The sequence below is a fragment of the Rattus norvegicus genome, chromosome 14 (genome assembly GCF_036323735.1).
Source record: "Rattus norvegicus strain BN/NHsdMcwi chromosome 14, GRCr8, whole genome shotgun sequence".
NCBI classification, from domain to species: domain Eukaryota; kingdom Metazoa; phylum Chordata; class Mammalia; order Rodentia; family Muridae; genus Rattus; species Rattus norvegicus.
Genome location: NC_086032.1, coordinates 37,762,618 through 37,789,770, shown reverse-complemented (window position 1 = coordinate 37,789,770; position 27,153 = coordinate 37,762,618). Strand labels below are relative to the sequence as shown.

General features: G+C 34.8%; 1 protein-coding gene across 1 annotated transcript in view; it reads right to left on the bottom strand.

Moving 5' to 3' along the window:
* The window catches only part of Gabrg1 (gamma-aminobutyric acid type A receptor subunit gamma 1), a 71,360-nt gene that overhangs the window by 31,881 nt on the left and 12,326 nt on the right, over positions 1-27,153 (bottom strand). The window contains exons 2-3 of the mRNA NM_080586.2: positions 17,746-17,894; positions 2,621-2,688 (exon numbers count right to left, since the gene is read on the bottom strand). Coding sequence (NP_542153.1) covers positions 2,621-2,688; positions 17,746-17,894 — 217 coding nt within the window. The remainder of the gene's footprint in view (positions 1-2,620; positions 2,689-17,745; positions 17,895-27,153) is intronic.

Here is a 27,153-nt window from a genome sequence, read left to right as displayed (position 1 = left end):
ATGGGCTTCTTACGAGCCCGTTTTGTAACTGTGGTCTTTTGATTCATTTTCTCTGTTGTTTGTTTATTTTTCTACAATAAATTCTATGTTCTGCACCACGGAGATCATTTTATTCCCCACATATTTTAGTGTCATTAGCTTCAAAAACAACTTCATTTCATTAGCTCTTTAAGAAGAGGTTCAGATGATTCACGAAGTTCTGACTATAGTCCTCTCTCCCCTGAGTGTTAGCCCATAAATAAGACCATCTTTTAGGCCACTCCAACAGGGCACCACATTATCATTTCAGTTTTTTGAGCTACAGTCTTTTTATACTCACTTGCATTAAGGTAACTAGTATGTCAGTCATGTTATGGTTAAAATGCTGTCATTATACCCATCGGCACAGACAGCTCTGGAAGTTAGTGTTAGCCATGGACACAACATATTCGGAAAGAGAATTTTCATTTTATTTTATCATTTCTATGGTATGTATGTATGTATGTATGTATGTATGTATGTATGTATGTATGTATGTAAACATGTATGTATTGCCTGCATACATGTCCAGCCACTCCATGTGAATTTCCCTACAAGAGGGCGTCAGATACCCGGGACGCGAGTTATGATGATTATGAGTTTCCATATAGGTTCTGGGAATCAAATGTAAGTCTTCTGGGGAGTAATCATTATGCCGAACTGCTGATCCAGGAGGAAGAGAGAAATGAAGTATGGTATAGTATAATTTGGATGACTACACTCAAAAGTTAACGTATCTTCACAGTTTTCCTGGTAATAAATGAGATAGGCACATACGTCACTTGTACAGCACTTGGCTAGCATGTGTGCGGGCACTGAGTTCAATTCCTTAGTAAGTACCATGTAGGAAAAGAAATTAAGGGCTATAATAAGACACAGTTTTCCTTCTGTAGTATTGAATAAAATAGTTCAAGGGAAAAAAATAAGACAAATGTTAGACATCCTTGGAGTGAATTGTACACTCCTCAAATTCATAATTGAATTCTATCTGTTCAGTGCCTCAGAATGTGATTGTATTTGCAAACAGGAAATGTTAATAAAAGTACTACTTGAAAAATGAAACTTTTAATCTCCGTCCTAACTCACTAGGATTTGTAATGAGAAAAGAACATTAAGATACTGAAAAGGGGGTTAGAGAGAGCTAGCACAGTGGTGGGGAACTGCTGTTCTACAGGACCAGAAATCAGTTCCCAACACCAACACCGAGATCCTTACAACCATGTATAACTTTGATTCTAGGAGCCTCTGAAGTTTTTGGCCTCCAGAATACCTGTTTTATGAGCACACATCCACAAAGGCACACAGACTGGTAGACCCTGACAGTCACAAACACACACACACACACACACACACACACACACACATAGACATATACTTTTTAAATTTAAAATTCCTATTTTTAAGAATTACACTCATGAATACTGCATTCACATGAAAGCATATACATAATTTTATAGAGACAAATATTTAAAAGCATACTGAATGGGACACCAGGAATAAGTAAGCACACAAAGGCATTGTTAGGATCCCAGGGGAACAAGACATGAACGATGCCCATGAAAAACTTGAACTTCTATTTCCCCATTTGTGAAGTGAATTCCTCTCATGACAGTCTCTGTTTGTTTACAGTAACCCTGGAAAATTAGTCACTGATGGCACTGTTAGAGGACCTACATAATAAGTATATCACTGAGCCCCATTACGTATTCACAGGAGTCTGAGTGCTAGAATGGAATTTTGTAGCTTCCTAGGAGCTACAAATATTTATTCTTTAATAAATAAAAGCTATTAAAATGCTTATTCTGAATGCCTTCAATCATAAAATTGCTAGCATAAACTATGTCTGTTTTGTTTGTTTCTCTACTAAGCTTTCTTAATTTTAGTCTGTTTTCTCATTGGGCTTTCTCATTTTTCTTTTGCTAGATTTCATCAGAGATTGACTCTTGATAAATTGAGTGATAATTATTTATGCACTAGAAACTGAACCCACTGTAATGAGGTGTTGCTACTTTTTCCCTAAAGAGTGTCACAGTTCCACTTGCCTGTATTTGACACAGAGTTCGTCTAGTTTGTTTTCTATAGCTGTCATAAAGACCACAGTCAAAAGCCAAATGAAACCAAACAAAACAGCTAACAAAAAACAAATCTTGAGGAAGAATGTTTTTATCTGGCTTGCTGGTCGTTCTCCGTCATTGTGGAAAGCCTTGGCAGGAATTCAGGCAGGCCAAAGCCTTTTTAAAAGGAACTGAAGCATTGACCTTGGTGGATTGCTGCTTACTGGCTTGCCCTCCAGAGCCGGCTCATTCTGTTTTCTCATATGACCTAGAACCACCTGCCCAGATTGTGGTACTACCTACATCAATCATTACTTAAGAAAATTCCCCAAACATGTACTCAGGCCAACCTGATAGAGTCCTTTTCTCTCAACTGGGGTTCTCTATACCCAGATGAATTTACTCTGTGTCAAATTGTCAAACTAACCAAGGTAATAGTAATTTCAGTCTGAAAACAAAATTATTTCACCATCAACCATCTTAATTCACACATTTCCTCATTCTGCTGTAAGGCACACTCATGAACCCTGTATTAAAACAGCTCTTACCATGTTTATGGGATCAACAGGTCCAATGCTGTTTACATAAACATCAGTTTCAATTACTGTGGGTCTCACTGCAAATTAGCACAGAATGGTTAATGATATCAAGGATTAAGAGAAACCTTAAATTTAGTTTTGCATCATATCATTTATATATTTCAATAATAATATATGTCATTATGAAATTAGCAACAAAAACCTGTTACAACATCTGAAAGTAATTCTGATTTGAAATCAGTTATATGAGTATAAATCACTGAGTTGATATTTCATGAGTACCATCTAAAATATTAAAGACATCTAAAAATTATTCACCAAATTTTTTTTCACTGAGATTACAACTTTAAATTCAATAAAATGTTTACCAAACTCTTTCTGAGCTCCTTTAGGCCTTTAGGGTTAGACTATATTTTTATATATAATAATATATATTTCTATTTGTATATAAATAACATATATACTTAAATTTAATGAGTCTTTTGTTAGTGAGTGTATAGCAATCTTGTTTTCATAGAGTAAGGGAAAAGGTGTTGATTTCTAACTATTGCTGTTTTCAAAGTGCTTATCTAATCCAGGATGTCTAATTTAAGGATACAATGTAAAGTCACTAAATAAAGAGTTGAGATGATATAGAATAAGTTCTACCAATTAGAGCCACTTTTGGCACATTGTGAAACTAGCATACATATCAAAGGAGGTAATGTAAGAAGCTGCTTCCAGACCTGAGACTCATGAGGATCTTAGCAAACATTCATTTATTCCTTACTTTATGTTTTAGTAACAGTGTTCCCTGATGTTGTTGATACTGGTTTTTACTGATCAGTACAGAGATGTTTCTATGGTCCTCATCTACTTTGCTTTGTGTATTGCAATTAAAGGTTTTTCAGGTAGTCTCAGAGACCGCATCTGATTTTGCATATTCCATCAAAATGCACATCAATGGTCTGCATTTTAAATTGTTATAAAGTGATATGATTTATAATTAAAACTTATGCACTACAGCTCCATATCTGATGGTGACTGAAGTCCTTTGTTCCTATTAAACCTGCCTCTAATGAGATTTACCAAAATATTTGACAATTGTTTTTCTGCCACGGAGAATATTTTTACATACTTTCTTTAATTCTACTTGTCATCTCCATAATCAAACATGCAAAGGACCGTTTTGATTTGGTTCATTGGATTTTAGTTGAGCCAACACAAAACATATTGACAGTGTAGGCATGAGAGGATAAGAGTTGCAAGAGACAGATGTAGATACTTAACAGCCAACCATTGATCTGAGGTCAGGACCCCTGTGGAAGAGTTAGGGGAAGGACTGAAGAAGCTGAAGGGTATGGCAACCCCATGAGAAGACCAACTGTCAACTAACCTGGACACCTGGGAGCTCCCAGAGACTAAGCCACCAACCAAAGAGCATAGACGGGCTGTTCTGTGGCCCCTGGCACATGTGTAGCAGAGGACTGTCTTGTCTGGCCTCAGTGGAGAAGATGCACCTAATTCTATAGAGATTTGATGCCGTAAGAAAGAGGGGATGAAAGGGGGAGACCATCTCTGAGGCAAAGAGGAGGGGATGAAGAATTCTGAGATTGGGGGGACAGAGATGGCGAACAACATTTGGGATAGAAATAAATAATACAATTAATTAAAAAAATAAAAAAAAGACAGTTGCAAGAAGACAATCTATCATGTCTTCCAGAGAACTGGATACAGGAAATGAGTGAGGAGAAAAGTCACCTTGTAGGGACATTTGTCTGTAATCACAGCATGGCTGGAACCATGGTGTTCAGTTCACTGTTCCAACATTGTGAGCCTTGAATGCTTTGCCTTTCTAACCAGATATACATTACCTGTGTTCCAGGGTTGTGTTAGTCTTCACTGAATTCTCTTGCTCTTTTGCAAAGGGCTGAATCTGTCAGTTTCAATGTTTATCAAGTTATTATTTACTGGTCTACCTAACAAAGCCCACAAGCTACAAATTTTCAATAGAAATTCATAGGCATTTTTTGTAAAACAGTGCTCACAAAGACATGGCGATGATTAGCATCTGCAGCTGGGGGATCGCTCATTCTCTACATAGATTTGTTTATGTGTTCCCTCTGACAAGAACTGTTGACTATTATACTCATTTACCTAAGCAGAAATACAAATAAATCATTGCAAAGTATCTTAAAAGAAAGTTGAGTTTCCAAACTAGCATAGCATAAGAAAATGTAATTTAAATAGCTAGCCTCAATTGGCTGTCTTAAATAAAAATAGGTCACATGATTTAGAGGTTTGGAATCTATATGAGACTGATGACATCTAAGATGAGTGCCTTTAATTGTCATTTATTCCTGATAACTATTTACTGGCGGCAATAAATAGATAATTAAGCTAATTATAGCTACGATTTAAAGGATAATTTTTATGCAGCCAATTAACAACACTACAAGAGGTTCCTTAGTTGAATTTGTTAAGTATATTTATTGGCATTCTAAGTAATTACAACTGATCTAAACACACAACTCTTTCATAATCAGATTTTTTCATTTATACTCATAAATCAAATATTTGGGGTTTTTTGTATTTAATGCACAACACTTACTGCCTACAGTAAAAACAAATGAAAATAGGTTATTTATTTTGAAAGACGTGTTGATCACATTAAAATGTAGGAACTTCTACATATTAATCAGTTATGCTGACTCCATAATAGCTATACTTCTGAACTAATTATCAGATAAAATTGTGTATGTTAGTCAAATATGAACTCTGGTGTTTGGGCACAGGCTAGATGACATCCAGTTACTGGGAGGGTTGCTGACAAACATCAAAAAGCAAGGCCACTGAGGTCCCCACGGTGGAGGAAACATCACCAGTTCAAGGCAAAATAATGCTGCTGACATAGATATTTCATGTCTTATTTTAATATTTTCTTAATAGGTAAATTGCTGGTTTATTGTATAAAGAAACTAAATTTGGATAAGAAATATGCAATATATTATTCTGAACTGTGTTTTTGTAATACCAGAAAAGGGGAATGATACTATGATGAAAATATTACTAAAATGAGATACCATTCTCCATGTTTGTTTATAGAATATGAGCAATTTTTGCTTTTTACTCTCTGTGTTCAGTGGTGACAATAATGCTTCAATAACAATCATGAAACACATTTTTTCTAAAGATGGTTTATTTTCCTATATCATCTGGTAACTGCTGGCTGGTACTTAGTTAAGGTCGTTTAAACTGTAGCCCTGCAAAAGATAAGGGAACATGGATGTGAAAATTGTGGAAAATGTTTCAGATTAATTTTAAAACTAAACTTAATGATTATGAGGCACAAAATACAGAATTAAAGAAAAGTCACAAGGTTCTGTAGGTTCCCTATCACAGTGACTCACTGTCCTTATGACTGACTTATACCGCAAGTATTGTTCACAGGTAAAATTACTCAAAATCAAATGTTTTTAAAAGTTGAGGTTACCTCTCTTGGGCACATACCCAAAAGATGCTCCAACATGCAACAAAGACACATGCTCCACTATGTTCACAGCAGCCTTATTTATAATAGCCAGAAGCTGGAAAGAACCCAGATGTCCTTCAACAGAGGAATGGATTTAAACAATGTGGTACATCTACACAATGGAGTATTACTCAGCTATCAAGAACAATGACTTCATGAAATACATAGGCAAATGGAATGAACTAGAAAATATCATTCTGAGCGAGGTTACTCAATCACAGAAAAAACACACTTGGTATGCACTCATTGATGAGTGTATATTAGCCAAAAACCTCAAATTACAAAAGATGCAATCCACAGACCACAGGAAGCTCAAGAAGAAGGATGACCAAAATGCAGATGCTCCCACTCCTTCTAAAAAGGGTGAAAAATATTCATAGGAGGGGATGTGGAAACAAAGTTCAGAGCAGCAACTCAAGGAATGGCCATTCAGAGACTGACACACATGTGGCCCACATATATATATATATATATATATATATATATATATATATATATATATATATATATATATATACAGCCACCAAAACTAGGTAAGATTGATGAAGCTAAAAGATGCATGCAGGAAGGGACTGGATATAGATCTCTCCTGAGAGACACATCCAGAGCATGTCCAATACAAAGGTCAATGCTAGGAGCAAATCACTGAACTGAGAATAGGACACTCTTGCAGGGAATTAGAGGAAATATTGAAAGAGTTGAAGGAGCTTGTAACCCCATAAAAACAACAATGCCAACCGACCAGAGCTTCCAGGGACTAAACCACTACTGAAAGACTATACATGGACTGACCCAGGGCTCCAACTGTATATGTAGCAGAGAATAGCCTTGTTGGGGCACAAGGGAAGGGAAAGCTTTTGGTCTTGCCAAGGTTGGACCCCCAGTGCAGGGGAATATGGGGGGGCAGTAAGGGGGATGTATGGGGGGAATATTCGTATGGGGGAGGGGGAGGAGGGAATGGGGGCTTATGGACAGGAAACCGGGAAGAGGAATAACTTTTGAAATGTAAGTAAAGAAATATATAATAAAAAATTAAAAAAATATTTGAGAGAGTATCTTCTTGACATCATGTTATGCAAAATGGGACAACAGCAACATTTCTATGATATTTAGAAAGGAAAACACATTTTCAGATCAATATGAGAGAAAAACATTTTAGAGAGAAATGCCATTTGGCCTCATGAAGTGATTTTTTAAGAGTCAGCACAGATTATGTTTAATTCATCCCTACCCACATCTATCAAAGATCTTCCTTGAAACAGTCTAACAACAAACAATAGACCCATACACTAACAAGAAACTGAGAATGGCCTGCATTAGTTCTGTAAAGTTCCTTTCTGAGCTGTGGCTTTAAATATTCCTCACTGGTTTGTTATAAATTTTATTTATTTTGGAGATTATAATATAATGACATTTCTCCTTTCCATTTCTTTCTTCTAAACCTTTTATCTACCCAGCACTCTTCAAATTCATGAATTCTTTTTCTCACTTATAATTATCACATGCATGAATGTATATATGTATATCCCTAAATATATCTGCTCTGTCACTATTGCTTCTGTGTATGTTTGCAGAGATCACCATGTGGCAGTGGACATCCATTTTGAGTGCTCTCCTTGTGAATGACCATCTCTCCTGCTCCAAGCTTTCCTCAGTTGTCTATGTTTCTTTGCATAGGATTAGCGCCTCACAGACCTTGCAACAGCTATCTTGGCATGTTCATGCTGGGCTCCCATTTCGGATAAACATACTCCTATAAATACACACCAAGACAGTAAGAGACATCCCAGGAGGAATAAATATACAAAAAGAACAGAGTTTCAGGTTAACTTGACCATCTACGTAAGAGAATGAAAATAAGTCTTTTCTCCACAGAGGGTTCTGATCATGAATTCTTGGAAGCACTTTTCCAATCCCTTTCAGAATGTTTCAGGAGAATTTCAATATTTTTAATAATGTTGACTTGAACATTTATTTTATTTTATAAGAATTCTGCTTTCATCTGGATGTATCTTCTTTTATTAAGGCAGTTCGTCTAAGTCAAACCTATAATAAATGGAGGACATTTTTACAGACTTTTCTCATTGTCACAAAATAGTCTTTAAATCATTTAAACTATATAATTGATTGAAACATTTTACATAACAAATGTTTTAAAACTATGTTTATGAATTATATTTCATATAGAAACCAAATATATTGTTTGCAAATGATACAAACCCAATTCCACGCAAAGAACCACATTGACTAAGGAGATTTCACAACTCTTGTTTTCACATTTTCATATTCCTTCCAAAATTTTAATTTTAATTACCAAATCATGGTCAGAGTTTTATGATTTTTTTCAAATTTCTTTATGGATTCAAATATCTGAAAATTACTTCTCCAAGGAACTATTTTAGCCACATTGCTCAGTTAGGAGAGCCAGTGTTCAAATTTTACTAGAATGTCTAACTCTGGTTTATTTAACAAGATTTTGCCCATTTACTGAATTGAGTCAGGGACCATAATTTTTGAGATACTTTTTTCAGAATTTATTCATTTATTACTAATTTGGTAAATTCACAAATAGAGACAAAAAGATTTTGGAATTTCACTGAATCCTTAAGCTGTAAACACATTACCAAAGGAATCATGAGGATCCAGCTATACCTCTCTTGGGCATATACCCAAAAGATGCCCCAACATATAAAAAAGACACGTGCTCCACTATGTTCATTGCAGCCTTATTTATAATAGCCAGAAGCTGGAAAGAACCCAGATGCCCTTCAACAGAGGAATGGATACAGAAAATGTGGTACATCTACACAATGGAATATTACTCAGCTATCAAAAACAACGACTTTATGAAATTCGTAGGCAAATGGCTGGAACTGGAAAATATCATCCTGAGTGAGCTAACCCAATCACAGAAAGACATACAGAGAATAGGATCCCTTGGGGGAAATTAGAGGAAGTATTGAAAGAGTTGAAGGAGCTTTCAACCCCATAAGAACAACAATGCCAACCAACCAGAGCTTCCAGGGACTAAACAACTACCAAAAGACTATACATGGACTGACCTAAGGCTACAACTGCTTATGTAGCAGAGAATAGCCTTGTTGGGGCACCAGTGGAAGGGGAAGCCCTTGGTCCTGCTAAGGTTGTACCTCCAGTGCATGGGAATATGGGGGCAGTAAGGGGGATGAATAGGGGGAATACCCGTATGGGGGAGGGATTAGGGATGGGAGTTTATGGACAGGAAACAGGGAAAGGGAATAAGATTTGAGATATAAGTAAAGAAATATATCTAATTTTAAAAAAGCCTACAAACTCAGGAAAACATGCTTGGAGCCTCCTGGCCCAGAGAGGGTAGTGGCAGGGCACAGAGTAGGACTCTGTTGTGGCTTTAAAATCTAAGGGTCTCAGCCTTATTTATAATAGCCAGAAGCTGGAAAGAACCCAGATGCCCTTCAACAGAGGAATGGATACAGAAAATGTGGTACATCTACACAATGGAATATTACTCAGCTATCAAAAACAACGACTTTATGAAATTCGTAGGCAAATGGTTGGAACTGGAAAACATCATCCTGAGTGAGCTAACCCAATCACAGAAAGACATACATGGTATGCACTCATTGATAAGTGGCTATTAGCCCAAATGCTTGAATTACCCTAGATGCCTAGAACAAATGAAACTCAAGACGGATGATCAAAATGTGAATGCTTCACTCCTTCTTTAAAAGGGGAACAAGAATACCCTTGGCAGGGAAGAGAGAGGCAAGGATTAAAACAGATACTGAAGGAACACCCATTCAGAGCCTGCCCCACATGTGGCCCATACATATACAGCCACCCAATTAGACAAGATGGATGAAGCAAAGAAGTGCAGACCGACAGGAGCCGGATGTAGATCGCTCCTGAGAGACACAGCCAGAATACAGCAAATACAGAGGCGAATGCCAGCAGCAAACCACTGAACTGAGAATAGGACACCCGTTGAAGGAATCAGAGAAAGAACTGGAAGATCTTGAAGGGGCTCGAGACCCCATATGTACAACAATGCTAAGCAACCAGAGCTTCCAGGGACTAAGCCACTACCTAAAGACTATACATGGACTGACCCTGGACTCTGACCTCATAGGTAGCAATGAATATCCTAGTAAGAGCACCAGTGGAAGGGGAAGCCCTGGGTCCTGCTAAGACTGAACCCCCAGTGAACTAGACTGTTGGGGGGAGGGGGACAATGGGGGGAGGGTGAGGAGGGGAACACCGATAAGAAAGGGGAGGGGGGAGGGGGATGTTTGCCCGGAAACTGGGAAAGGGAATAACACTCGAAATGTATATAAGAAATACTCAAGTTAATAAAAAAAAAAAAAACAGAAATGGGACTTGTATAATCAATATCAATATATTAGTGTTATAGTTATGATTCTGATGTTTGTATAGGATATACAGAAACTAAAAATAAATGTAAAGATATGGTGATAACCTCACTTCTATATGAAATACTTTGGATGTTAGTTTACACAATAATGCAGAGATGAGGAAAAACCTGGGGAAACAGGTGTTTTAAAATGCAAGCAATGTGAAGACAGTGATAGCCTTAAGAGAGCTCATAGGAATTACTGAAGAATCCCTGTAATATTAAAGATATTGAATTGTGATTGAACATCCTTCAACAAAGAAAACTTCAGGTCCATCAAGCCACTTGTGCTATTTCACTAAGTTAGATAAAAATATGGGTAAGTGCTGTGAGGTAGCCGGGATTTATCTGCAGCAAGGGAAATAACTTGGAGTAGAGTTGGGCATCCTGCATGAAAAGTCCTCAGGCACTTGTGTGCTGAAGTTATCTGACAAAGTGAATATAACAAGTTAGTAGGCTTTTATGATAATGTGGAAACCTTTTCAGTTACTTCAGGGATCTCTGGGAAACCAAGGAATCAGGTTCTGAATACAAGTCTTAGACCCAGACAATGTACATCACTCTTGTTCAGTAGAAATAAATGGTCAGTGATAAGAATATTTCTAAAACACTTCTCGACTATTAGAATTAGCCAATATTCACTTAATTTCCCATATGTCAGAGAAGAAATTAAAGAAGACTAAACTGTGTGGCCAAAGTAGCACTTAATGTAATGTGTATAGCTCTCCCCAAGGTTTCAACATTTCCAACAAAATGGGAAATGTCGTCGTGCAGAAAGGAGAGAAAGCATTTATGCTCAAATTCCAAAATGGCTTTCTGGGGATAGACAGAATCAGAAAAAGACAGGGAAAGAGGTGAGATGGGGGTACAGAATTGAAATCAAACTCTCTTAGAAATACCCCAAACATTGCCTCATCCTCTGTGCGGCTTTTCTTCTGTTAACAGAATGAAATGAGGTTTGTGAGAGAAGGAAGTCCGTAACAAGCTTCAGAATGATGTCAAAATCCCATTACAAGAACTTGTGTGTCATCAATCTGAAGGTACTTAAGAACGTGTTTTGAGACTAGAACAAATGGTAAGAAAAAAGAAATCTATGACTAAGTGTGTTATAAAAGAACATTCTTCAAAACAAGGTGTTTCTGGGCAGAGCACAATGTCAAAAGTGAAAATAGAAACATGTTTTAAAAATTGAATGGGGAAAGAGAAAAATAGCAAAAGGAGAATTATATGTTTCTACAAAGGAACAGAATCCAATAATATGAATGTCATTTAATCCTTGCCCAATACAAAAGAAACATCGCCATCCCAGCCACTAAAACCATTAATACTGTGTATACAGTCACATGAGAACATCAATGGATTGAAGCTATGGTAAAAATATCTACAAATCACAAGATAATTAGACAAAAGGATTATTTCAAAAATGATTTAAAGTCATAATAATGCAACATGGGGAAAAACATTACAAAAAGTAAGCTGTAGAGACCTCAAAGGAATATACTCAGAGTAGCCTGTATTCAAGCAAGAATTCTAGAAAGAACTATAATCAATTTGGATCAAAATTTCAAGGAAATTCAGTTGGTAAGGTAAGCCTGAGGCACAGTCCCTGTCCAAAAAAAAAAAAAAAAAAAACCAGTAGAAGCCAGTTGCTGCTTGTATTTAAAAATGGAATCACAGGATGACCACTAGTGAATACTTTAAAAATTTAGTAATAGAGCATAATCATTACAGAGGTAAATACATGATAAACACAGAGTAAGCAAGTGTGAGAAACTTATTGATAATTAAATTAGTGAAGAAATCATTGCATTGGAATACAAATAAGAATGAAATCATGTGAAACAAACAAACAAACAAACAAATGGGTCTTCCTGGCATTAAAAGCAGAAAAACAGATTTTTTAGAACAATTAAATGTTTGGGGGAATTCCAGGTAACTAAACAGAATGATTCTTGGGTATATATTATAAAACTACTCTTTTGAAATATTAAAAAAAATTTCAAAGGACACCATCACAGAAAGAACAACTTAAAATCAAATAAGTTTCAAGGGATAGAGTATTGAACTGTCATCTCACTTTTCCAAATGGAATAGCTGATCATGCCTGGGGCAAAGTCTGCTATTAAGGGGAACTCAGTAAAGAAAGAGTAGACCCAGGCTTTTGCATCTGTATTTTCTACACTAAAGATCAAGTCAACAGAAAAGGCTTCCCACTCAGAAATGATGTGAGGAAAATCTACCCACAGAGAGAATCACTCAAAGTATCAAAAATGACAAGAAAGATTATTGATTAAAAGGATAAAAGCTTAAGTTTAACAATGCAGAAATAGGATAATATATTGGACCCAAATGAAGTGAATTGAAAATACTGTTTTCTGTGAGATAGCAGAACATATGAAGACAAGTAGACTACTAGTGAGCATTATTAAATGGGATTGCATATTAACTGATGAAGCAGGGGGTTAATTATCTACATATGCTATGAGAGCATCATCTGAAAATTCATAAAATGATGACTAAAATAAAATTATGAAATAGCGGGATACATAATGAGTATTTATAAATAAATGTTCCTTGGTATGATGGTTGAAAGAAACATTGCTTATAATATTAATAAATCCCTCAGACTATATGCAGTACGCATAAGAAAAAACACATGGGAAATATTTTAATTACTCTTAGAAATCACAAACTGAGTTTCTCTGGGGAAATTCAATCTTATCAAGATGTCAGGTTTTTCAAGCAACTTTACAAATACTTTACAATTTCCATAAAAATAACAAAAAATTTAGGACCAATATATGGGTAGTAAACTTGATGTATTCAAACACACAGGCATGTCAGCTCAGGTAACTCTAAAAGTCAAAGATAATATAGAATCATGAGATGATTGTAGCTTTAAAATATATTATATATTAGCAGTGTAATAGTTTTAAATACATCTAAGGCTTAGACCTCAATTTCTAAACATCATTCCAAAAGCCAAATAAAAGTACAAAAGATCTCAATGTCCTCAGAGGATGAGCAAATTCTACTTCAGGTCAAGATGGGCTGGAATAATTACTGTATTACAAACTATATATTATAAACTATAATAATAAGTATTTCTAGTATGTAAAGTATGCTGGAAAATGAAAAATATATGCTTAAAATACCATGTATAATAAGAAAATAACTCAAGTAATAAATAAAATAATTTATGATATTGAGTCAACAGAATAAAAGAATCCAATAAAAAATGAAAAAAAAATTGGAAAATATAGATAGATTTAGAATTTATACCGAATCCAGGAATTAATTAAAAATGTGTGAGTAAACTACATATGAAGCATAAAATTCATAGAGATACATTAAGTTCTAAAATCATATATACTTATGAGGGCTAAGGATGAGGATATATTGTAGAGACATGAGAATCTTGCCTTGGAAAAAGAAGCTGTTAGAAATAAGGAGCCAAGGGCTAGAATGAATGCTGCGATATTTGTATTTAAGCCAAAACTACAGAACAAAATTATGCCTCATCATGCATGTATAAAGGAAATATCTATGAGTATTGATGCCTAGGAATGTGTGTAGAAAACATGTAATTTTCTATCATAGTCCACAAAGAGGATAAAAAATGACACAGTAGTAATGAATACACCTAAGGCTTAGATTTAAATTCTAAATGTCACTCCAAAAACCAAATAAAAGTCCAAGAGAACTCGATGCTCTTGGAGGATGAGTGAATTGTAGTTCTAGGTCAAGATGAGCTGGAATGTCTGATGAGAGGAAGAGAAATCATGAGCTTATAAAACAATAAGGACACTTACAAAAGCAAAGAGGACAAGTTATAAAAGGCTCCTCTAGCTGAACGCTTCACATTGTACAACACAATAAATAATAACAATGACGGATTATGAAGCATAAAACAAAATAATTGCTCATAGTCTTTGTTGATGATGGTAATCATAGGTTAGCAATACCAAGAGAAAGAAAGAGCCACTGTACCTTTTGATAGAATCACAGTCGATGTGCACAGAATAAATAATGGAAATACTGAGTCTGTTTGGAAGACGGGACCGTAACGAATGTCACAGGCATGACTCACTGATGATTCAAGAATCATGGACAAGACTGTGCTGGAAAGTTTTGCAGTTTCACGGTATCACTTTAAAATAAATTAATCAGTAAAGAGAAACATAGAAGCTTTGAAGTAGAGACACATGAAAGGTTTGATTAAGTATGTTAACAATGTTCATATCACAAGCAATAAGTTGGACTGGGATGGAGCAGCCCGAGCACTGTGTCTTCCTGATGTAATGCACTGAAAGGGATCAAATCAGTGCTCTGGGACTCTCGGCGAAAAGGTTAGCACGACTGCAACAAAACTATTAGGCAAATTCACACTTAAAGACACTATAATGGCCAGTACTCTTTGCCTCTTTCTTTAAGTTAAAATATAATGACCTAATTTTCCACTGTCTCTTTCTTCCTTTGAATCTCTGTACTCCACCTTGTTCCCAGTTGCAATCGTCAATGGGATGCCTCCATTAAGCCCCTCCCCTCATGGCTCAGAGCACTGGCCTGCAGAGGCAGTGGTGAAGCCAGAGTGGATGGAGTATACCAAAGAACCCAAGGCCTTCGAGACACAGCAGAGCTGGCCCAAATATGAACTCAGAAAGAGACTAGAGCAACATTAACAGGGCCAGAACGGTCTGAAGCAAATGAGGTCCTAGAGCTGAAGCAAATGCGATCTTAGAGCTGAAGCAAGAAGGGGATACAGGATCTCATCCATAACCCACAGGCTATCTGTGACTGATACCTACTTCAAACAAACAAAGGCAACCAACAAATAAATACATAAATAAATGTATATGTGTATTTATGTATGTCATATGTATGCATATGTGTATGTGTGCATGTTGGGCTTCTTTTAATTTCTTATTTTTTTTACAGATCTTTGAATAAATAATTTGGCTTACAGTTTGAGATTTTTTTGTGATTCCTGTGTGTGCAAATATGTGTATGAGTGTGTGTGTGTGTGTGTGTGCGTGTGTGTGTGTGTGTGTGCGTGTGTGTGTGTGTGTGTGTGTGTGTGTGTGTGTGTGTGCGTGTGTCTGTCTGTCTGTGATTTTAGGCCTGACTGCTTGATTCTGGTTAACCAAAGAAGACTGTTTCTTTTTCTCTATTAATTCACTTAGGTCATATAAATACAAATACTACAGAATGTCAAAGAGGCATAAGGTTAGAAGATCTGATAGAATAAATAGATTAAATAGTAGCCTTATGTCAATGTTTTTGTATTAATTTCTCTTAAATTGAGCTTTGAATGTTAACATTGCAGATTATTGAGTCTACGTACAGATTTTATTGATTCAACATTAATGTATTGTAGGAAAAGAGATATGTATAAGTACTAAAGTAAAAAATCCAATATTTTACATCAGCAAAGTGGTCCTGCAATTATTCACCACAGAAAATTGGCAAATAAATGACTGGACCTGATATAAAAATAAAATTGAAAACCTTCAAATTTTTTCATAAATGAAGAAGCAGATTGTTAATAAGATGAATGAAAATGAAAACACTAATGCCCCAGGAACATTAAAATATAAAAATAGAAAATAAAATTATTTAAGATGAATAATTTAAAAATATAGCATATGAATTGTAATGGTTACAATCAAAACTTGCACAGACATTTTAACTTTGAATGTAATCTAATAAAACTTTTACATATTGCAGATATTTTCCACATATACTATTCTATTCGATCATAAATCTCATAAGATATTTTTTAAATATTTAAGAAAGTATGTACATTCATGTCAGATTTCCAGAGAATAAAAGAGATGTCAAGTGTAACTCATTAGTCCATGTCATTAAAAACATTTTTAAAAACACAGAGACAATACAAAGATCAACGTGGTCAATCAGTCTCCTACACAGACACAGGTATAATCTTATTAAATGAGTTATGAGCTGTAAGTTAGTGTGTGCGCTTTACATTGGGGTAAACATGCGAATAGATGAAAGAATGGAGAAGTTGCACCCTAAATTATATATATTTATATATAATTTATTTATATTTAATATATATTTACATACAGACATATATTTATGTATACATATATATACATATATGTATGTATGTATATATATATATATGAATATATATTAATTTATATGTGGCTAAAATTTCTTGTAGAAAATATGGATAAAATACACTCTTTATATCAGAAAATATTTCAAGGTTTAGGGGAATAAAAACCCTTGCAATATAAAAGGAGAGTGTAGCAAGCAGTCTCAAAGCTGTCAGCATTCTTATTACGAGTGAAATGTGAATTCGACCTCTGGGATCAGAAACAAACCAAAACTATTGTATACTGCATTCCAGTCCTGCCATGGGACTTCTTAATGAAATTAAAGAAGTAAAGTGGTCATCACTGTGAAGATAATCGCATCCTTATATTATTAAAACAAATACAGTGTTATTGTACAATAGATAATGGTTAATCAACTTTGAGTATGTACACCAAATTGATTTTATTCACGTAGACTGACTGTACATTCTGGGAAAATTCAATTACTGTTCCTAAAGTACTGTTCAAAGATATCTATTATATTTAAGCATATGTCTTATAATAGTTTCAAGGAAAAATAGTGCACCATTAAGTATAATAAGCTTGGGAAAGTTTTGTACCTGTATGGATTTTGTTGCTAACTGTAATTTTAAGACAATTTCAATTAAAGTTTTTGTAGATTTTTTTATTTGTTTATTTGATTTTTCTTTGCAGCTAATGTGAGGACCTTCTGTTAAATAATGCAGACATAGTTGCCAGGGCGTTAGAGAGACAATGTTGAATAGAGTTGATTTCTTCAGTCACTTTGCCATCACTTCTTAGAGTCCTGTGTTAGTAAAATGTGTTCCTTTGCCAGAAATTTAGAAGCATCAATTATTTTTCAGCACCATCACTTTTATGATTCTCCTTGGTCTTTCCAAAGCACTTAATCAAAACTCCTTGCCAACACCTTTTATAGTACCAATTGACACAAAACCACATTAAAAGTGTTTTGTTTCCTGTTTCCCCTCAGACCAGGAACTCCTTAAAGACTGTGACCACAGCGTCTAACAACCGTCAACCATAACAGAAACATCTATTGGATCTGAGATAATGACTAAATTACCACCAGTGAAGCCATCAAGATCTGAGACTGATACTTCAGACTTACCGCCTATATCTGGACGAAGTTTGTTATCATAGCCTTGAAGTAAAGAGTTGAGAATCTGTGTGATATCTCCTTCATGAATTTTAGGTGCCAAGACCCATGTTTTGTTCATAGTTAAATCTTCATCATCTTCATCATCTGCTTTATCAATGCTAAATGATTCAAAGAGAATGTTTTGCAGAAAAAGTTTTATCAAAAGGTATATTTATAAATATGTAAGTTACTTCAAAATTGTAACTTCTATGGCAGTATGAATACAGGGTAAACATATATATTAGTTTAAACTGCAGTAACTTACGAGCTAATACTAAAATAAGAAATACATTAAAAATAATACACATTAAGCATGCTAAAGCAAATATTGAATTTGTCTTTAAACTGCTCATAACCTAAACAGATTATCCATAAAAATATGAATGTTGCTCCCTAGACTTATTCAGGATTTAATACCCAAAACATATGTGGTGACCTGGTAATGAATAATCATAAGGAAATGTATAATAATTTAGCAAAATATTTAACACATGTATTACAAGAATCAAGAAAGCATATAAAGAAACAAGGAGTAAAAGTTTGTATTTCTAATTCTTTCATTAAAGACCACCAGACTAAAAACTAGACAAGACAGAATTAGAGCTAGAAAAAGAATTAGCTTTTTATCCTTTGTCCTAACTCAGGCCCATGATCTACATTCTGTCCTTACTCATCTCCATACATTTAACATTTCCTCTTCACATTTCTGTAGTGTACTCTTTTCTACACTGTTTTCCTATACTCATATGTGCATTTGCTTACATCTCTACATACAAACACAGATCCATTTATAATAAGCATAAGAATTCAATTTGTTGCCAAATAGTGGTAGAGATATTCAAGTTAGACAAGTGTAGATGTGGTTATACTACTTATACATAGATAAAAATAGAAAATAGAAATAATGGATTTCTTTATTACATGAAGTTTAACCACCCCATTCTAGTCTGATGGAACTTATTCTAGACTTGGCAACAGACTCTATTTTATTAAGCCTTTAGTTATTCAGTGAACAAGGTCCAATACCTAACCTAACATTGAAAAACTCAAGGAACTGTGTTCTTCTAAATCACTTACATCAGTTTTATCTTAGTATATTTATACCAGTATGCACTATTACTAGATATCTATTGCTATGGACATAAATTATTAGTAAATACACACTATTTTTTGTAAATTTAATGTGTGTGCATCCATAGGTAAAACTTTGACCTCCAGTCTGTGGAACCACTGAAAAGTAATAGTATCTTTGAAGGTGGATTGTAATGTTAATACATAATGTATTACATATTACTTAATGTAATACATAATTGAGATATGCTTTTGAAAGGCATTGTGGACAATCATTCTCTTTGTCTCCCTATCATCTTGCTTCCAGATTTCCAAGAGGAAAGTGAGTGTCTAATATTGCTTTTTTCTCTGTGTCATGTGGGTTTACTAACCCAACTTAATGGATAACAATTACTTGGTGAACCCTCCAAAATCATGGACCAAGATGAGACTGTTATCCACATGCATTAATTTTATCTGTCATTTTTTTAACAGTACAAAATGTTGAGCAATGCACAATTAATTTAAACAATAAAGGGAAGATTACTTTTAAAGAATTTGGTTTCCTAAATCCTCTCTGCAGTGATTCTGATATTTTGAGCTAAGAGCTGGTTGTGTTTAGTTTCTTTTCAATGTGTGTCTGTTCTTTTCTATTCCGGCATACTTCTCAGCCCAATAACATCTGGCTTGGTCTGTTTTCCTGCAAGAGAATTATATAAACCTTGGCCTCAGGAACTAATATTTGACTCTTTACATGGTTTTGAAAAGTAAATTATTAATCATATCCAAGCAGAAGTCTAATGTCATATCAATTTCCCATGGAATATAACTAGTTGTATAAAAGGGCAGTTGGTCTCTTTGGTCCAAGAATGAAGGTGGTATGGACAAGCCATAACAGAATTATAGTGGTCACGTAGCCCAGGCTTGCAAGTTACAAGGTTTTCAGATCAGTTTGCAACCAACACACTTTACCCTGGCTTTTTCCTACTTATAAAGTCACAATGGTCTTTTTGGTTTTCATTTCCTATCTATCTTAGGAAACAAGAAGACATATACTTGTGATTCTTGCCTCTCATTGTTTTCTCCAACTTTTATCAGTTTCTCTCACCAAGGCCACATCCCGAACGCAGGAAGACATAGTCTAATCTTTGCCTTTCAGTTCATCCTACTTCAATGATAAAAGAATTATAATGACATGTACTTTTTTTACACCCTTAGGAAATCTCCACTGTAGAATCACAAGGTAATTGACAGAGCATAGTTCTATGCTTCTGTCATATTATTGGTATTCTAGTACATTATTGATGGGGGAACAGCACCTGAGAGATTAGTTCTTTGACTCTGATCTGTTGGTGGGTATGAGAGTCTGACAGTTGCACTGCTCAGCAAAGATAACGAAATACTGCCTCCATAGTAGGAACATTTACAAATGAAAATGAAGGCTTTCCCCTACACTTCAAATAAAGCAATAGCTATTACAAATAATGAAAATATAAACTTCCATGAATATTTAGTTATTAGAATTTTATGCAAGTATTTTATTCCTTCACTTGTCTTTTATGTATTTTGCAAATTATCCTCTTATAATATATTATTTTCTGAGATACATCTCATTTGTTTCTCTAAAATAAGTAAGTATATACTTAGGTAAACTAAGACATTGAAAACACTGAAATTCTAAGAATTCAGACTGGTGAGACATCTTGCAATCTTATTGTAAATTGTTTAACTTCTAGTAGCAGAGACACTGTTAATAAGCTATGTTTTAAACTCCCTTTCATCTCTCAATTTATGATATATAAAATTAAATGTTTGGCATTTGTGGAAGAGACACTGAACATATAAGAATGTAACCTTCTCTTAAAACATAATTGCAGTCTAATCTCTCAGTAAGTTAAAGGTTTTTCACCCTAGTTTATATGATAAACTTTGATAAACAAAGTTTTAGTGAGTTATATTATTCCTTCAATATGCAGCAGAAAACCTTATTTTATCTCATTATATAAAAGAAATTTAATTAATTCTAATTTCACTACACCTTCTTTGAAGCTATCCAAATCAGTTTCGGGATTTTTTTAAGAGTATTTTAATATCATGGTAGTCTTACTTATATAGTGAAAAATTCCATTTTTGAAACATAACTACTATATTCAAGTGGTTGTGTAGATCTTGTAAACAGTTGGGAGATTACTGTAAAGTCAACATATTTTGGCAACAATAGGAAGTAAGAATTCATTACTAAATTTCCTTTACTAACGTTAGAAGTTTTCTGGACTCATTCTCAAAGAAGTCTATAAGCAATTTAAATTCATGCAAATGCAACCTCAAAGACTCTTTGAGTCTTGATTATGCAATTTTCCTAATTGTGTACAATGATAATTAACGGTTTCATTATTATTATCAGCTACTGTACCTATTAAATACCAATGGTTTTAAGTACTTTTGCCTACCCTTATATTGTGTTGGTTTCTTTGACATATATATCATTTAATAGGCATTAATTCTGGGGAAAACACATACATCCTATCTCATAGATACGAAAGGGTTTGATTTACAGGATGCATTATGGGTTGAATAATATAAAGAAGATTTGTTTATTTTTTTGTTTCTAAAAATTTTTATAAGCTAAAAGCAGTTTATCCTGAAAAGGTGGTGGGATGTGAATTTGCTAATTTGGAGGAACATACAATAAAAGGTATATATGAAGCTTATTGAAAAATGTAAGTCTAGAATGATTCCTTGTCTATCCTTTGGTTCCAAGAAAGTAAAATAATAACCTCAAGGGATCACACTTCTGAAAGTGTGAATATTAAGGAATCACACCTTCTCTGTGAAAAAAGACTTTCTAAGGAGCTTAGTCTCCAACACACAGTTTTCATTCATTTAAGGAGAAATTACCATGTCTTTAAAATGTGAGAAATTCTGGAAAGGGCAAAGACAAATAGCATGGTTTACATGACTTTTGAAGATTTCTTTCTTTTTGTTTTTTTTTAGTATAGAATAGAGTTTATTCAGGGCATGGGGAGGGGGTTAAGGGTAGTAAGACAGAGAAAGAGAAAGAGTAGTCAAGAAATAGAAGAGTAGAGGAGTTGAGCATGTGGAGACAAGGGGGAGGGGAATGGGGAGAGAGAAGGGACAAAGGGGAAAGAGGGTAAGAGCAAGAGAGCAAGAGAGAGCAAGAGAGCGAAGATTTCTTAAAACAGAGCATATGTAGTCAAACAAATAATACTGAAAAATATCATACACAACAGAGTTTATTGAGTTAAGAAACAGCAGACATTTTATAATATGAGTATGTCTTAGTAAATAATTAAATATTCAAATAATAGATTGTTCATGTGTCATCAATTAATGCTTATAAATAATCTGAAAAACGGGGCTAGGAACTTAGCAAAGCAGCTGAGAACTCCAGCACGTGCCTAGCATGCATGAGGTCTTGAATTCATTCTCTACAATTATTTACCAAAACTATAAAAATACAGCATGAGCACAAGAGCATATGAACATAACATTAAGCAGTTTGTCTATCATTTATGTTTAAAGTGATTCTAAGTATTTACTAAGAAAACAGGTAATATATATATATATATATATATATATATATATATATATATATACTCAATACTTTATACATGTTAAACCACAGACATTATTCTTCATTTACTAGTATTATATAATTTTCCAATATATAATTTATAATATTAATGAATAGAGGGCCTAATATAGTAGAGATCACAGCCTAAGAATAAACTTCTGCTTTGTCTATACCAAAAAGTGTTCTGAAATGAATTTCTAGCCATAAAATATAAATAATTAAATGGAGCTTTTTTCTGGGGAGAGGCAGAACATTATTCTGTCAACATTATCAGGATGACCCTGAAATCCACTGATAAATTCCCTGTCCTGACAACATTGCTCTCCATCCTATCCAGCTGCAGGCACCTGGGAGCAGCACGGAGACTATAGAGGCCCTAAGCTACCAGTAGCTCCTCTAAGGCAGTGCAGTACTGAACCTATTCTTGTCTGATGCTTCCCTTTCTAAGGCATCCTGTCCACTATGCCTCTCTTACAAGAACAATGTATTCTCAACACATTCCATCTAAACTTGTCTTCACCTTCTAGTTTCACAGGTGTCAAGCAACTGTTTTGCACGAAGCTTCTCTCTTATATTCGCCCTCCTCACAATACTTGCTTCTCTATTTTTCTCTCAAGTGTCTCTAACAGACCCTATCTCATCTTGGCATCTCTACTACACACTGATGCTTCTGCATCTATGGTTAACTGTAACTAGTTAATAAAGAATGTTTTGATGTCATATGTATCATATCTTCCTAAACTCTTTATTATCTTTATTAACTTGAATATTTCTTATTTACATTTCTCTGTTATTCCCCTTCCCGGTTTCAGGGCCAACATCCCCCTAACCCCTATTCCGTTCCTTCTATATGGGACCCATCCTCTAAACTCTTAATGTAGTGTACCCCATGAAGACCTCTGATGACACAATATTGCATAAGGAAAGTACTTCCATGGCTACATTACATATTTTTTCATGTAGAAAGGGTTTTACCTATTATTTGAGAGATAATATCAGAAAAGACAAGTGGGGCTCTGTCATACAATCAAAGGAGGAGCTATGTTTAACACAATGATGACATACTTCTGCCTAAAGCGAATCAATCGACTGCCATAAACTAATTTTCATTCACAAAATGAAAATTCCTCAACTTTTCTCAGGACAAGCCTGGTTTGAACCTGTTGCTACGGAATTATTTTTAAATCCCTCTCTCTCCTCTTACGAAATGACCTACTTAGGATGATGAATTATACAGAAACTCTGTAGATAGTTCACATGAAAAGAACAGTGCGTTCTGATTCTGACACACGGTGGAGCCTCTCCCATTAATCTAAGAAAAAACAGGGTGTAATCCAGACCATCTTAATGAGTTGCCTAAGGAATTTCTCTAAACCCTAAACGAGTATTATCTGCCTGTTTCCCATGGTTTGAAAAAGAAAAATTAAAATTTCAAGTGATATCCAGTGACAGGGTCATAATTTTTACATAAGTATTCCCTATATACATTCTGGACAAGGACAGAAAAACTATTACTTACTTACTGAGAATATATGGAATAAGACCTCTGGGTAGTAATTATAATACATATTTTGTTACTGTTATTCATACTTCAAAACTTTGGGACCAACTAAATGATTACTACATCATCACAAGCAAAATTCCTATTATAGCTATGGATGCTGCTGCTGCTACTATTAATACTACCACCTTTAATAAAATCATCCAAATGGCAATTTATAATACTATTTGTGGGGATTATACTAACTCTGATTTCCTGAAATAAGAATGAGCAATAGACATTAAATGCAACATGATAAGTGTACTTGGGCAAGGAACCTGATTTGGCACCATTTAACATTTTCAAAAAAAAATGATATATACACAGATATTCTGACTATAAGTTTTGATCTTGTTTTCACATCAATCTATTCACTTAATTAGCTGAACTTTCAAATACTGTCATGCTAATATCAGTAAATGAAATTGGTAGATGATTTAAAACCCTTTCAAGGAAAAGTGGCTATCAAAATATATAGTTTACATATTTTACTGTTTTCATAAAACATTCAGTAAATAGAGCCCAGTTAAGAGCTCTTAATTTAATGCAAATGATGTGATTTAATTTAAATATAAATGTGAGACACAAATAATTTTTCCAAAAGTTCTGAATGCACACAGAGTCAGGGATGATTCTGCGAGTAAAAGTGTGAGGGCCTCCAATAAAATAAGAAAGACCGTGCTGTTTCAATGTACACCAAGCAAACATATGATGAGCTAGGAGGATGAGATTGTGGTAGAAAGATATCTGTTAGGGATTATAATACCATAGATAATAATGCAGTTGTTAGCTCTGTATGAATTCAACAAACATTTAAGGTATAAAACAATCTACTCTCTCTTTAATGACAGAATATTATAACACTTAATGTTATAGCTATTTTATTTTACTCTATACGTATTTATCACTAAATGACACTATTGCATATTATATATTGGTAGACATAATCACATAATTCGTTTTGTAAATATAAGTATGAAACACTATGCAATCCCTATGAGTGCTAGGAAAATAAGTTGCTGATAATGATTCATGAGTAAAATAGAAAAATGCTGAATAGTACCTATTGATTTGGAAAAATTACTAAGCAATTGAGCTGGGAATTATAGTCTAGCTTCAATTTTAATGCTACTTTTATAAATGATATCTTTTTTCCTTAGTATTTTTAATTGGGCATTTTATTTATTTACATTTTAAATGTTATCCCTTTCCAGGGATCCCCTCCTCAAACCTCCTATACCATCCCCTCCCCCTGCTTCTCTAAGGATGCTCCCCAATCCACCTACCCACTCCCACCTCACCACCCCTGCATTTCCCTACACTGGGACATTAAGCATTCACAGGACCAAGAGCTTCTTCTCCCATTGATTCCAGGAAATGCAGCTGAAGTCCCTCCATGAGTACTCTTTGGTTGGTGGTTTAGTCCCTGGGAGCTCTGGGGTGGGGGTGGGGGTGTCTGGTTGGTTGATATTATTGTTCTTCTTTTGGGGTTGCAAATCCCTTCAGCTCCTTCAGTCCTTTGCTAACTCCTCCATTGGGATCCCCATGCTCAGTCCAATGGTTGGCAGCAAGCATCTGCAAAATGATGCTATCTTATTTACAATAACTATGGAGTGATTGCTGTAGGCTTAGATATTTCTAGATGAAGAAAATAGAAGGGAAAAGACAATATCCCCAGATTAAAACCCATAGGACATAGAAGGTTTAGAATATACATTAGTATTGTTCTGTTAATGAAACTGCAGGACTTAAAGAAGTCATTAAAAGTTTTTGATCCAGATTGTTCTTATGCTTTACAGTTGCAGATCTTTAAAATCTGGACAAATGTTGCATTTTGAAAGAGTCTATTGGTATGGTACTCTGTGTTTCTCAGAATCCAAGCAGAGGTAGGAAAGTGGGAGATGGTTTCCCAAGCACCACTGTTGACGAGTATGGAGACATCTCAAACATGAACTACACAGTAAGTATAGGGCTATACACATCTGGGGATCTAGAAAATGCTCCTTTCTGCAGTCAAGAGGTAAACTCGTCATGAAGATTCAACTGAATGTCTTTGTAGCAGATACAGGTCCTTTCGATAAATGACTTGCACAAAACAAAACAAGACAAAATGAAATGAAATGAAATTCAGTGAGGCTGAAAGAATAGCAAAGAATAACAGCTATAGAGCACACAGCTGTTTTGACTGAAGCACAAGAGGTTTCCTACTGTGAAGAGCTCTGTCTTGACTGCCTACAAGTGTAAGTGTTGTGGAGAGTAGCTGTGCATAGCATAGTAATTACTATATTCAAAACAAAATAATGTTTTAAAGACAACTATTTTCCTGCAGAAACTTTTATAGAGAAAACCGTTCATCTTTTTTCTCATATAATGTAACTCGATTATTCTTTCCCTCTGTCCCTCCCCACCTCCTTCCCAAACAAATTTGTTTATTAGAAAACAAATAAAATTTTGGTGGATAATAATTTGCAATGAATATAATATAACAATATAATATAATAATATGAAAGATAAAATAAAGTCTAACACATTGGAATTGAACAAAACAAAGAGAAGGAAAATGGCCCAGAAGGTAGAAAAATCAGAGACCTACCCATTTCTACATTCAGAAATCTGAATAAGAACACTAGTACTGAAAGCCATAACATATACAAAAAGTACACGATAGCATCCTTTGAAGGCCCTGTGTATATTGACACAATCTCAGTGAGTTGATCACATGTGCCTTGAACATGGTGATGCAGGGAACCTTGTTTTCTTGATGTCTCTTCCATCCAGCTGGCACATCCACTCATACGAGTTTGCCTTCTGCGATATTCTCTGAGTCCTAAGGGGAAGAATCTCAGGGAGGCATCCATTTAAGGGCTCAGTGTTCCAAGGCCTTATACTCTCTGAGTAAAGTCTGCTTATGAATCTCTGTGTTTCTTCCCATCTTCTGAAAGAGGGAACTTCTCTCATCGCTAAGCAATGCCATAGGAAGTGTATAATAGAACGTCATTAGAAGTCATTTTATTACTAACTTTTTTCCTTTTAGAAGAATATTACTTCATTTTATGCAGTCTCTAGGCTATCTTGTCTCAGATCTTGGTTCTTTGTCACCCAAAGAATGTCAAATATGTTAATATCATAAAAATTCATGTAAATAATATTATGGATCTGATCAATACTATAACCTTCATAAAAGACACGTATG